The sequence below is a fragment of the Cupressus sempervirens genome, chromosome 2 (assembly GCF_028749045.1).
Source record: "Cupressus sempervirens isolate cs-2001-9-10 chromosome 2, ASM2874904v1, whole genome shotgun sequence".
Lineage (NCBI taxonomy): Eukaryota > Viridiplantae > Streptophyta > Pinopsida > Cupressales > Cupressaceae > Cupressus > Cupressus sempervirens.
The window spans coordinates 49,164,757-49,177,562 of record NC_143119.1 but is presented as its reverse complement, the minus strand read 5'-3'; the positions used below and the strand labels follow the sequence as shown (position 1 = coordinate 49,177,562).

Here is a 12,806-nt window from a genome sequence, read left to right as displayed (position 1 = left end):
AAAAAGAGTCTCCCACCTATTAACAGTGTAACCCTAAGAAGAGATATATTAATGTAAAATCATTATTACAACTTTTAGAGTGGAACATTTCATAGATAATAAATGCGTCTTTATAACATTTTAAAGTAATTCCATATCATCTGAAGATTTGTTAAAGATCATTTAATTCTAGAACCACATTTGATCATAGACGAGCTTGTACTGAATTTGAGGTTGATATGTGAAGATTTTTTATTTTATTTTTAAAAGTAACATATTTCTTAAATTCAGTAATATGCATATCCTTGAAAAACATTTTGACAAAAATATCTCTCTTTTTTTGTAAGTCACATATTTCTTAAATTCAGTAATATGCATGTCTTTGAAAAATATTTTAACAAAAATATCTCTCTTTTATGTTTAAATATTTCCTCATGGATTAGCTCAGTACTTGTCAGGTCCAAGTTTTCCAACAATGGTAAGAACATTTGAAATAGAATTTGTATGGCAGATAAATACTTTCAACTACATATAGAAGCTTCTAATGACGTTGACTGCATAAATTACACCACAAATAAAAGGTTTATAACACTTAGGCTTGCACTTCCATCCCAGTGCACTTAAAATAAATGCTCACCAGCCAATATAATTAAGCAGATAAATTATACCTTAAGAAATTCATCTATTACAAAACTACATCTAAGACAATATATCTCCAACCCCAGTTTCCACCCTACACGTCTGCGTCAGCATCCTTCTCTTCATTCAGCTTCACTGCAGTTTCTTCCTCCGCTGGAGGAGGCACCTGTTCTTCCTCAGGAAGAGGCTCTTCAACATAGTCATTCTCAAATGCATCATTAGGAACCTCGTATATACGCAACTGTGGCTTTGAAGGATCTTTAACAAACACGTACTTTCCTTCCTTCAGTTTTAGGCAGAGATCAACAATTGATTTAACAATACCCCACATATTAGAAGTGTTCAAATTGATTTGCATAGCAAATTCTCTGGGCTTATACCCCTGGATACTTAAAATAACATGGTTAAAGTGATCCCGAGGGTGAACCCTAGACACAAAACCAAGCTTCATAACATCTGCACTGCTAAGAAGGGCTTGGACAGTCCATTTTGCAAGCTTATTTCCATTGTTCTTGAGTTCAGTTGCCAAAACAGCACCTCGTTGAGTTTCCAATTTCTGACGCCAATCAACTCCAGAAAACTTAGGGTCAAATTCATTCAGGGCATTTAAAGTAAGAAACTGTGTTTGGCCCCTCAAATCCATTACACTGTGGACCTCACACCTTGCAACCAGTGATATATCTTCATCCAATTTCCAACGCCTATAACGATAAGCAACAGATGCAACCTCCTCGCCCTCCGAGGCAAATGGATTGGGTTCTTCAAATTCCACCTTATTGCCATCTCTAACCAGAACTTGCTGTGAAAAGTTCTGGTTGATGTATGCTGCCTCAACACTTAGAGAATGGGCAGAATTTATGTCATCTTTAGCTTCTGGCAAAGGCTCCTGTGAGGTTTCATTTACAGACAGCAAATCCAACTGAGACCCATCCCTCTTGTCAAAAAACAGCTTATTCCCCACCCTCTGGACTACAATATCCCATGAATACACTGACCGAGGTGCACACATTAGTGTGGCCAGGATTGTGTCAGTGGCAAAAACAACAGCCTTGTCCTCACTTGCAAGGCGTCTTATCACAGGATCATCAGTGGTGGTTACCTTGAAGAAGTTCCTGTTCTTGAAACGCTCCAGGCGCTTCTCACTTTTTGGTGTGACCCGATCATAAGTCTTATCATAGTATTCAAGTGCACCACAAAGCACTAAATCCTCTGGCTCACCAACACTGTAAGTCAATTTGGAGAAACTAGTGAAGGGAATCTGATCGAGCATAGTCCACTCGGGCTGGATGTCTACAGAGCTTTTGAACGCTGCCGCTTCCCTGCGCTGCATATTGTTCCTATTCTGATTGTAAAACCGATCTCTGCGCTGCCGCTCCTTCTCCGCTTCCCTCTTCTTGGCCTCAACTTCTTCATCTTTCCTCTGAGGAAGCTGTCTCTGCTGCTGAAACCTCCACCTGGGGCCAAACTTGGGCTTTGGAGGGGGCTTTCCATCAACCAAACGGAACGATTCCTCATCTGCCTCATCAAATGCAAAATCAAATACTGAATACTCCTGCCCACCCCTAGCATTAGGTCTGGCATTGTAATTCCTTGTCCAATCTGCCACCCTCCCCAACTTTTCACCTTTGGAGAAAGGTGCATAGGGCACATTCTGTAGCTGATTTTCTAGAAATGCAGGGCCTTCGGGAGGTCCCCAGCCATCTGGATTATCCACAACAATAGGCACCTTTAACTGTGGCTGCACTGTTCCAACCATATTTATCTGGAGCAGTTGGAAACAAAAACTGATTTATTTTATCTTCTCAGCACCAAACCCCCGGCCAGTATTCAAAAGCCAAATAAAAAAAACCAAATGACTAAATGAGTTTATCTTCTGCTCTGCCAATAAGCCAATTAGTAAACAAATACTCCTCGGTGTTTAGTACCTTTCATTGACATCCCATTATATTGACTAAATAAACAAGAACAATCTAGCAACCTGCATCAGTTTAACTATTCTATCAAAGATATTAAATTGAAAATAGAAACTTTAAAATATCATAAATTTTCAAGAAACTCTGCACTCCTATACAAGTTAATATATTTTCAAACTATCTTCTACACAAATTTGTACATGTGATTCCTACATAAATAGGAAACCATTTTCTCCCAAATTACCTAAATTAGGATTTGTCTATTATACGCCCCCGTTCCGTAAGCACACCATACAAATAAGACAAGGACATTATAACCCACACACTACCCGGTAAATGCACAACCCAGACATGTGCTTGACATCATCCCAGAGCAGCTATAAATAACAAAAAAAAAATGCACGATAAGGTTTAATTTCAAGTTCATACAGGGGAAGCCAACTGTGGAAAATAATTAGCCTGAATCCCAGAAGAAAGCTTCACAAATTAAAATCCGTCAATATAAAATAACCCTAGAAGACCTACACAATAGAAATCGAAAAAATATAAATAATGAAAAGCTGAAAACAGATCCTGAAAATAAAAACCCAGATTTACAATTGATCAAACAATCCTAACCAGAGAAAACATTCCAGCCTCGGTCAAAACTGAACGAAATCAAGAAATAATAGATGAGAAACAATTTGCTACCGTGAGAGAATTCATTAGAGTGACTTACCGGACGATACGGTCCACCGCAAACAAAGAAGCAGAAAGCTACACTCCCATGCAAGCGCCAGAGCAAGAAAAGAAAGCCAAAACTAAAACCCTAGCAAAAGGGATTCAGGACAAGTACTGCCACGAAAAGACTACAATTTTAATCTGGTCGATTTGTAACCTGATGTAACCTAAGATGGTGCTAGAAAAGTTTACGAGTGCAATGTGAAAAAAAAAATGGTAGGAAGAAAATATTTTAGGCGACACAATAAAAATGTACATAAAAGTTAAACATAGTCTAATCTATAGGACAGAATGAATCCAATGGTTTAGGAAAGAATGATGGCAAAGCTAATTAAAAAACTACAATAAGGACGCTGAAATTTTAATAAGTAATTAATGATTCTTCTTGTTATCTTACACGTGAAATGGGTAGATGGTCACTCTAAAAGAAAAGTCCATACTTTGCGTCTTTTGTAACAAAGATGTGGTTGAAACTTAGTGACATCACATGTATGAAGATATTTGTAAATGGTGAGAAGATACTTTGAATGTAGATAGACTAAATAAGTTCTTTGAGGAGACAAAGTTTCACAAGCAAACAAACTTCTTGATCAAGATTCATAATATAAGAGCTAACATAGAAAGAAATATGAAATTGTGTTAGTGTTGTGGCTTTGTTGGCAATATGGCTAGATAGATGTCTGAAGCATTGTCATTTATGGCAACATGTATTTGTTATTTTATTTATACAATCAGAGTTAGAAAATTGTCTAAGTGTTAGACAGTTTGCAGCAGTACAGAGACAAATACAATATGTAAGGACAACAGACTTCGAGTTACCTCATGTGCAATGAAGGATAGTTAGTGGATAGTGTCATGATGACATATGTCAGTGCGTGAACCTGTACGGATTGTATGGTGCAAGTTACAGTTGAATTACCAGTTCAGGTAATTAACAAAGCAGAACAGAGCATATCAGTAAAATAGATTGTACGACTTAAGGAATTATTTTGGTAACCAAATAATTACTTAATCATGTTGAGTCGACATCCTAAGTTATAATTAGACAAGTATATGAAAGCATCAAGGCCGACAGAGCAGAGTCTTGGTAATTTGCAAGGTATATAAGAGGATCATATCTTGCGTAGATAAAGTGTGAAGTGTGATGATGTACTTATAATGTGAACTATTGTGAAGCCAATGTATATGATGTGCGAGGCTTCTATGATGTGAAATCTGATGTGTGATTAGAGCAAGTGCAAGTTGTAATGCCCCGCCAAGGGACCCAAAAGAAATGACCTAAAGTTTTACTAAGTTTGGTAGCATTTTTTTTTTAAACATGAAGATAAATCATACACATCAAACACATAGTAGTGGAAGCAATAACATACAATCAACTACAACATACATAACAAGTTACCATCCTTAAGGATCCCAAGACGTTGAATCACATATAAATTTAATCTAATACTAAGTCTAACAACTACCACATCCACATGAAAGAATAATTAGAAAGTCTAATGTCTGCAATATACATTTGTTCTGAATGCCTCTTGGCAAATTAATTTGGAATGCTCAATTATCCATTGTACATGTCATAGGGTATGAAAGGATAAAAGAATATACATATGTAGATATAAAGATACATCATCCTCCTCGAAACCATGATACAAAGTACAATAATATAAATGAAACCATCTACCATACATGATACATCCATTCATCACAAAAGATATAAACATCCATCATAAAACACAACTAACTAGGTACGCGGTTCCTCCCAATCGTCAATAGCATCATAAGGACATCGTGGGCCCTAGCCATCCCCCGCGCATAACATCCCAAGCCACCGATTAGATTGTCAGTGCTATAGTAATAGGGACGTCACTACTAAAACATGCTACAACATACGCATAAAGAAATCTAACATGCTAATCATCAATATAAGGAAATGCATCAGTAAATAACTGTTGGAAAAAATCAAGACTAGCTAGGTTACTGAGAGGGGAGGGGTGAATCAGTAACCTCAATTTTTTTATCAAATTCAACACTTAATCAACATAATCCATTCACCATTAATTGATCTAAACTACTGCATGCATGAGAAACTGGAAGATAAACATTCATAGCACATGAAGACAATATTTGGTGACCCAGAAACCTTCCAAATAGAAAGTAAAACTGGGGTGGGGATGATACCCACAATACTTCAATACTGTAGTATAAAGTTGGCCTGTTAAGGCTTATAATAATCACTTCTAATGATCTGCCCTATTAGGAGCAATTAGGACTGCTAGGTCCACCTTGTTAGAGGTTTTACAAACATACAATGAAGTATGCACTTTGTTAAGAGATTTAGAGAAAATACTCTTAAGTCTATCTTGTTAAAGGATTTGAATCTGATTCACCTGTTAGGATGAAACAATAGATCTGACTTACAACTTGATTGCTTATTAGATCTTTGAAATGTTGATCACCTCTTATGATAGATTTAACTTGACTGCTCCTTATAAATCTTGTTGAATACTTTGCTTTGTTGCTGATTCGCATTCACTCTTCTCAAAACATTCCTTCACATCACATACATACATTGGGTATGATATAATACATTACATATATACCATTCCAATTCTCATATTTACAAGGTCGGCCAAAACACAAGTTAACACAAATATTGCTGAGTTGGCCCAAATGTAGAAACTTGGGTTCTGAATAGCTGACTTGGTGACCTTCTGATACTCGGTGTCCACTGCATTACTCGGTATCATCATGCATTCGATAGAAGTAGAGGCTCGTTCCATACTAGTAACTCAACGTAGTTTCAAACTTGGTGAACATTGGAGACTCGGTAGATATAGTGTAACTCAGTAAGAACTGAATACTATGTTTACCTTGCTTGCACTCGGTAAACATTGCTAATCCCATCACTCAGTAGACACTGGCTTCACATCACAGTAACTGATGACTCGGTAAATACTATGAAGCTCGATAACCACTAATTTCTTGGTGATAATTGCTGGACTGCACACTATCTGTTTTCACTTGGTAACCTTTGGAATGCTCACTGTGAACTGCTGAATTGCTAAACTTACTTGGCAACCACTGAATGCTCATTGAACACTGGAGACTGAATGATGAACTCGGTAACAATACAAAATTATGAATAAGTGTTGTCACTAATGACAAACATAACTTAAATGCCAACAATCTCCCCCTTTGGCATTAGTGACAAAAACACTTATTAACCAAAAATATATGTACAGTGACATGTTAATATTTTTGATTTTTCAAAAATTTTCTTTGTAATTTTGCTGTATATACATTTGCACATATCTCCCCCATATAATGTACATATTATATAAGGCATAGTACCATAATGTATATACAAATCTCTCTACTGTACATATGTCTCCACAAATATCTCTTTCTCTCCCCCTTTTTGACAATAATGCCAAACGTTTATTCACATCATATTTATATAGAGACACTAAAATGTGAGAGAAACTCAGAATGTACCTTGAGAACAAGAGCTAATGTCTTATCCCAGTTCTCTTGCAAAATTTTGCAGGTGTGAAGTGTCACTTGAATTTCTATTGAAAGTTCAATCATATGGTCTGCAATTGAAAAATTGTTATCATGGATCAATGGCTTTTGAATATACAATATGTTTCTGCATTGTGTCCATGATTGGCAGGATCATGTTTTGGATGTCTATTAATGTAGAATTGATCCTTGCTTCCTCTCTCATTCAGCTTGCATGTTTGATAAAAATTTGACCTTAATGTGATGTGCAGAGCTTGAACTAGGGTCAAGCTGCAACTTTTGGGCACTTTTCTTCAGATCCTCATCAATTTTATTCAATTTTTATTTGATTTCTTTTCTGTACTCGGTAACATCACAAAGTTTAGCAAAAAGAGATGTTACATTTGTAAAAGAATTTTCAAGATTACTCAAAATTGAGGAAAGCTCTACCTGATGAATAGCAATGTGCTCAAACACCTTATTGTCAAACTTTTTCTTAGCTTTCTCTAACAAATTTTCTTGACCAGTTGTGTCCTCATTGAATTTATTAACTGCTTCCTCTAACTGTAGCAAAATATGTTGAGATGAATCAACATCCACGCCTATGGCTTCTGTCAAAATATTGTTTGCACTTTCAATTATTCTAAATTCTCTATCCCTTTCCTCTCTGAGCTACTTTTGTCTAGCCTTTTGTTCCAGAAGTTGGCTGACCAATCTCATTTGTTCCATAGTGGCATTGTCAAGATCCAACTTAGGAATTATAATCTCTTTGTGCAAGTTTATATCTTCATGAATTTATTTTATAGTAATTAGTAGTTTTAGGGGTGTCCTTGGTTCTACTTCTGATATTATTGCCTTGGACTTAGAAATAGAAACAATTGTTGAAACAGTAGGGCTTGCTGTGAAAACTTGAATAGGGCCTATTGAAGGAATACTGACAGGAGTGCTAATAGAATCCAAAACTGAAGTGCTACCCAAAATTGAAGTAATAACAAGTGGAACATTGACTAAAGTACATACAATAGGAGCATTGGTAGAAGTATTTACAAATTAAGTACTTACAGGAGCATGCAAAATTGAAGTTGACAAAATTGTAGAACTTGATGCTGTACTCAATGCTGATGTTCCTGACTCGGGAGCTGATGAAGAGGAGGTTTGCAGCTCGGTGGATGAAGTGGTAGACACTTCCATTACTGATACCTAGAGCTGAGAGGTAGCAAATTAGTAATTGAGCAGATGATGTGTCTGTTGTAGTTGCAATCACACTTGTTGAAGCTGTCTCCGTGCCAGATGATGTAGCAGTCTTTGGTGCAAAATGAGAAAGGGAGGCTATGACTTGTGAAGCTATCCTTACTGGATCATTCTCTTTTTCTCCGTCTTTGTCTTCCTCATCAGCTTTTTCCTTCTTCTCTTTTTCAGTATCCTTCATCATTGCTTGATAGTCCTTAGCATCAATAGTGACACAAGGTGTATTATCTTCTTCATTGTCACTATCATCATCGTCATCATCTTTGATCTCCACTGGATCCTCACTTGGTTTGTGTAAATGATAAACAATTTTCCAAATATTTGTAGCATCTCTAACTACATGCTCAATATCTTTGATCAAGATCAAATAGGTATGAAATCTGATCATCGTTTTACCTTCATTATCCTTCATTGATGTCTTAACCTCTGCATTAGTAAGACTCGGTAGCAATTGTCTCAGAGATTGCTCATATATATCTTTTGTTGTCTGCACAGCTGATTCCCATCTAGGTTTCAATCTTGCCAATAATTCATTGGAAATCTGAGGGGCAATTTGATTTGGGGAATATTTCCATTTTCCCATCTTAGTTAGCACTAGCTCCTCAATCTGCATCTTTTCTGCATCAGTTCTTGTTTCATACTTAAAGCTTTGAAATTTGTAATACATGCACCTTCTTCTAATTGCTTTAGTCTTTCTTGGAAGGTGAGTGGGGGCTTACTGAACACAATCTCACTGCCACCTTTCTTCTTGGATCTTCTTGTGAACACAACTGTGGAGACCTTGGGTGGCTTGGTTATAATCACCTTGCCTTTCTTTCTTACAGGCTCTTCCTCCTTTTCTGATTCCTGCTCTCCATCCTCAGACTCTTCTTAATCTTCTCCTTTGCCCTCAATAAGCATAAGAGGGGCACTTGCAGTTTTCAACTTTGCTATCTTCCTCTTACCTTTGCTTATAGCCCAAGGTAGCTTGATCTCAAGCTTTATTCTAGCCTTTGCATCATCATATGTTCCAAAGATAAGTAACTTTGGATCTACTAGCTCATTTACTAGGGCTTCAATTATCTCTTTAGTTTCATCAATATTAACCTCATAGGGAAGATGTTTCACCCATACAATTCTAGGCCTAACTGCCTGAATATATACCCTGTCACAATCAACCATGAAACAAACATCATCCTTGTAGTCTTCATCTAGTTTTGGTGGAATTTGGAACCTGTTATTCATTTTCTCCTTGAAAACTTCAAAATAATTGTCCATTATACTGTCAAAATTTTCACCCATTTTTGCAATAAACTCATTTATTTGGTACAAAATTGGAGTATCCTTTCTCCATACCACATATCCTTTTGATGGGAAAAACTTTTTGTACATAAAAGAACAAACATGTTAATAAAGAACCAAATTTACATGGGTTATTCTTTGATGTTCTTATGCTTTCCATGTTTTTGTTAAGTTGTTTCAACATCAAATCAGCCAAATCATACTCCAAATTCTTCTTTACAACTTTGTATGCTAAGTCCACAGCCTCACACGATAAACTATTCAATCTATTGGAGCTATATATCTTATGGGCAATGACATGAATACCAAACCTAAGTTCTACGTCAGATACATTACTGATTTTTAGTTCTTTATCATCCCATTCAGTTAGGGTTTTCTTCTGTAGCTCATCCCGACCTAGGGTTTTGGTAACCTTAACCTTGTTGAGCATAGGGAGACCCATGATTCTATGAATCATCTTCTTTGTTATCAAGACGGGTTGTTCTAACCATAGCTAACCATTGTGCACACAATTCAAAATATACCTAATCCACTTAATTTAGAAGTTCCTTGGCAGGTGCGAAATGTGGGTCAAGCCTTTCTCCTCTAAGTGTTTATGCTCAGGTTTGAGGGTTCCATCCACACACAATTCTCCTAAGGCACTATCCATTTCTAGGGTTCTAATTTCTTGCATAGCACATTTGAAACGAGTACGAATATTGTTTATGAGAAGTACCTTTGGGAGAATTTGAGACTGAGCTCCATTAGGGTCAAGTGATTCTGTAATTGCTGGCACTAGCTTGAAGTTTGGAGCCTTCCATTCGACACCACACACCAACATCTCCAAACCTTTCTTTGTCTTTCTACTGTTGCTGCTAGATGCCATGATCGCTTGGTAGACTAATAAAATCTCCTTTGAAAATTTCACTGCAAACTATGCTCAAGATCACCTAGATGCTCTATAAATCACTTAGCTCTGGATATACTAAATTCACGATGAAAATGAAGTCAAAATTTTTCCCTTTTGATGAGAAATTCTCCATTAATGCTCGATACGATGAGAGCCATAATGACATAGTGCTTGATAGGTTGTCATCCACTATCTGTCTAGATAACTCGGTAGAACCTTGTAACTCAACGACCAAACAAAACTTGTTACTCTTGACCTCGCTTAGTATGATCTAGCCTCACTCGGTGAATATTGATGCTAAACTTCTAGTGATCCCTCTGTATCTATAATACTGATTTGGATCTTTTGCTTTCATTCATTGGAACTACTTGAGATATGACCCTGAGAATGCAGTTCCAATTCTTCCTTAAAAACCTAATTGGAGATGGTGGAGTCACCCACTTCTTGAGTGACATGACCATCATTTGAACTGGCTTGCTCAGTAGATTTGGGAATCCACTGCTGTCTCATCTACTTCCTGATGTTATCAACTTTGGCTTTCTTTTCATTTTCAACTCTACCTATATTCATGCAATTCTTAGCTATATGACCAAGTTCAGTGCATGTATAACATCTTATTGTTGTATCCTTCTTTCTCAAGTGATGCCTTGCACAGTTTATGCCAATGTGTCCATATTATCCACAATAATGACATCTACACCAAATATTGCTTTTACAAGTTGTTCAGCTAGATTGAATGGTTTAGATCTACATTTAGATGCCCTATGACCTTATTTCTTGCATTTGTGACATTTACCTTCAAACTTTGGTTTCTCCTTGCATTCATTAGCTTTATGACCATGCTGACTGCAATTATAGCATTTTCCAGTGAATTTTGGCTTTCCATTGCTCCAACATTTGTTTGATGTATGACCTATCTTACCACCGTGATTGCAAGTAGGTCTTTGATTCCTTTGAGCACCTTGTTTGGAGGATTCAACTTCTTCTTTGTATCCAAGTCCTGCTTTATCCTTTTGCTTATAAAGATTCTGCTCACTTTGTTGATTCAGTTGATCCATGTCTGCTTGGGATTTCATTATTCTTTCATTGAGTTGCTTCTTAGAATTTAGATCAGCTTTCAATCTTTCATTGATTTGTCTTTCAGTGATTGAATCATTTCTTAACCTTTCTTTTTCAGATCTCAAACTCATGATTTCCTCATTTCTACTGGAGAGTTGATTGATAAGACTTTCTTGCTCAAGGGATTGATTTTGAGTTTCATCGTTTCTTGCCTCCAAGTCTTCATTTCCCTTATTCCTTTGTTCCAAGATTTCACACAATTTTATTGACTGAATTTCTTGTTCTCTTTTCAATTTTCTTACCTCTTCTTGCAAGGAGCCATTCCTTTCTAAGAGTTCTTTGATTGCCTCATTAGCTTCATCTGAACTGCTTGAAGGGAAAAAGTCTTCAATCTTTTCTTCAACATACTGGTGGTCATTCATATGTTTTGCAAGTTCCCTCCTTTTTAGGGATTGGGAAAGATGCTCTTTTGCTTCCTTGAGTTGAGCTATGGCCATCTCTAGATCTAGCTTCTCATTGTTAATAGCTTTGTCAAGTCTGAATATCTCCATTGTCCTTGATCTTTGCTCAAGCTATCAAACTTTATCCTGAGAAACACAAAGCTCTGAAACCAATTGTTGGAGATAATCAAGACTAGCTAGGTTACTGAGAGGGGAGGGGTGAATTAGTAACCTCAAAACTTTTATCAAATTCAACACTTAATCAACATAATCCATTCACCATTAATTGATCTAAACCACTGCATGCATGAAAAATTGAAAGATAAACATTCATAGCACATTAATACAATATTTGGTGACCCAGAAACCTTCCAAATAGAAAGTAAAACTGGGGTGGGGATGATACTCACAAAACTTTAATACTGTAGTATAAAGTTGTCCTGTTAAGGCTTACAATGATCACTTTTGATGTTCTGCCTTGTTAGGAGCAATTATGATTGCTAGCTAGGTCCACCTTGTTAGAGGTTTTACAAACATACAATGAAGTATGCACTCTGTTAAGAGATTTAGAGAAAAGACTGTTAAGTCTACCTTGTTAAAGGATTTGAATTTGATTCACCTGTTAGGATGAAACAGTAGATTTAACTTACAACTTGATTGCTGATTAGATCCTTGAAATGTTGATCACCTCTTGTGATAGATTTAACTTGACTGCTCCTTATAGACCTTGCTGAATACTTTGCTCTGTTGCTGATTCACATTCACTCTTCTCAAAACATTCCTTCACATCACATACATATGTTGGGTATGATATAATACATTACATATATACCATTCCAATTCTCATATTTACAAGGTCGACCAAAACAAAAGTTAACACAAATATTGCTAAGTTAGCCCAAATGTAGAAACTCGAGTTCTAAATAGCTGACTTGGTGACCTTTTGATACTTGACGTCCATTGCATTACTCGGCATCGTCATGCATTCGGTAGAAGTAGAGGCTCGGTCCATACTAGTCACTCAACATAGCTTCAAATTCAGTGAACATTGGAGACTCGGTAGATGTAGTGTAACTCGTTAAGAACTAAATACTATATTTACCTTGCTTGCACTCGATAAACTTGTTCATCCCATCA

At 36.6% G+C, this 12,806-nt stretch overlaps 1 protein-coding gene across 5 annotated transcripts; it reads right to left on the bottom strand.

Moving 5' to 3' along the window:
- Positions 1-513: 513 nt before the first annotated feature.
- On the bottom strand, positions 514-3,383 carry LOC149571009 (eukaryotic translation initiation factor 3 subunit D-like). 5 transcript variants are annotated; one of them, XM_089812568.1, is made up of 3 exons: positions 3,250-3,383; positions 2,544-2,596; positions 514-2,380 (listed from the first exon to the last, which is right to left on the bottom strand). In XM_089812568.1, exon 3 carries the CDS (start codon positions 2,372-2,374, stop codon positions 713-715), a length of 1,662 nt encoding a protein of 553 aa, XP_089668694.1. In that variant the 5' UTR covers positions 2,375-2,380; positions 2,544-2,596; positions 3,250-3,383; the 3' UTR covers positions 514-712. The 5 variants fall into 5 exon arrangements, with proteins under 5 accessions (XP_089668694.1, XP_089668695.1, XP_089668697.1 ...); XM_089812569.1 differs by lacking the exon at positions 2,544-2,596 and having other exon boundaries at positions 514-2,496; XM_089812571.1 differs by lacking the exon at positions 2,544-2,596 and having other exon boundaries at positions 514-2,491.
- Positions 3,384-12,806: the final 9,423 nt, after the last annotated feature.

Bases quoted from the DNA above. Each gene is read 5' to 3' on its own strand.
- LOC149571009 (XM_089812568.1), bottom strand. From the start codon at position 2,374: ATGGTTGGAACAGTGCAGCCACAGTTAAAGGTGCCTATTGTTGTGGAT.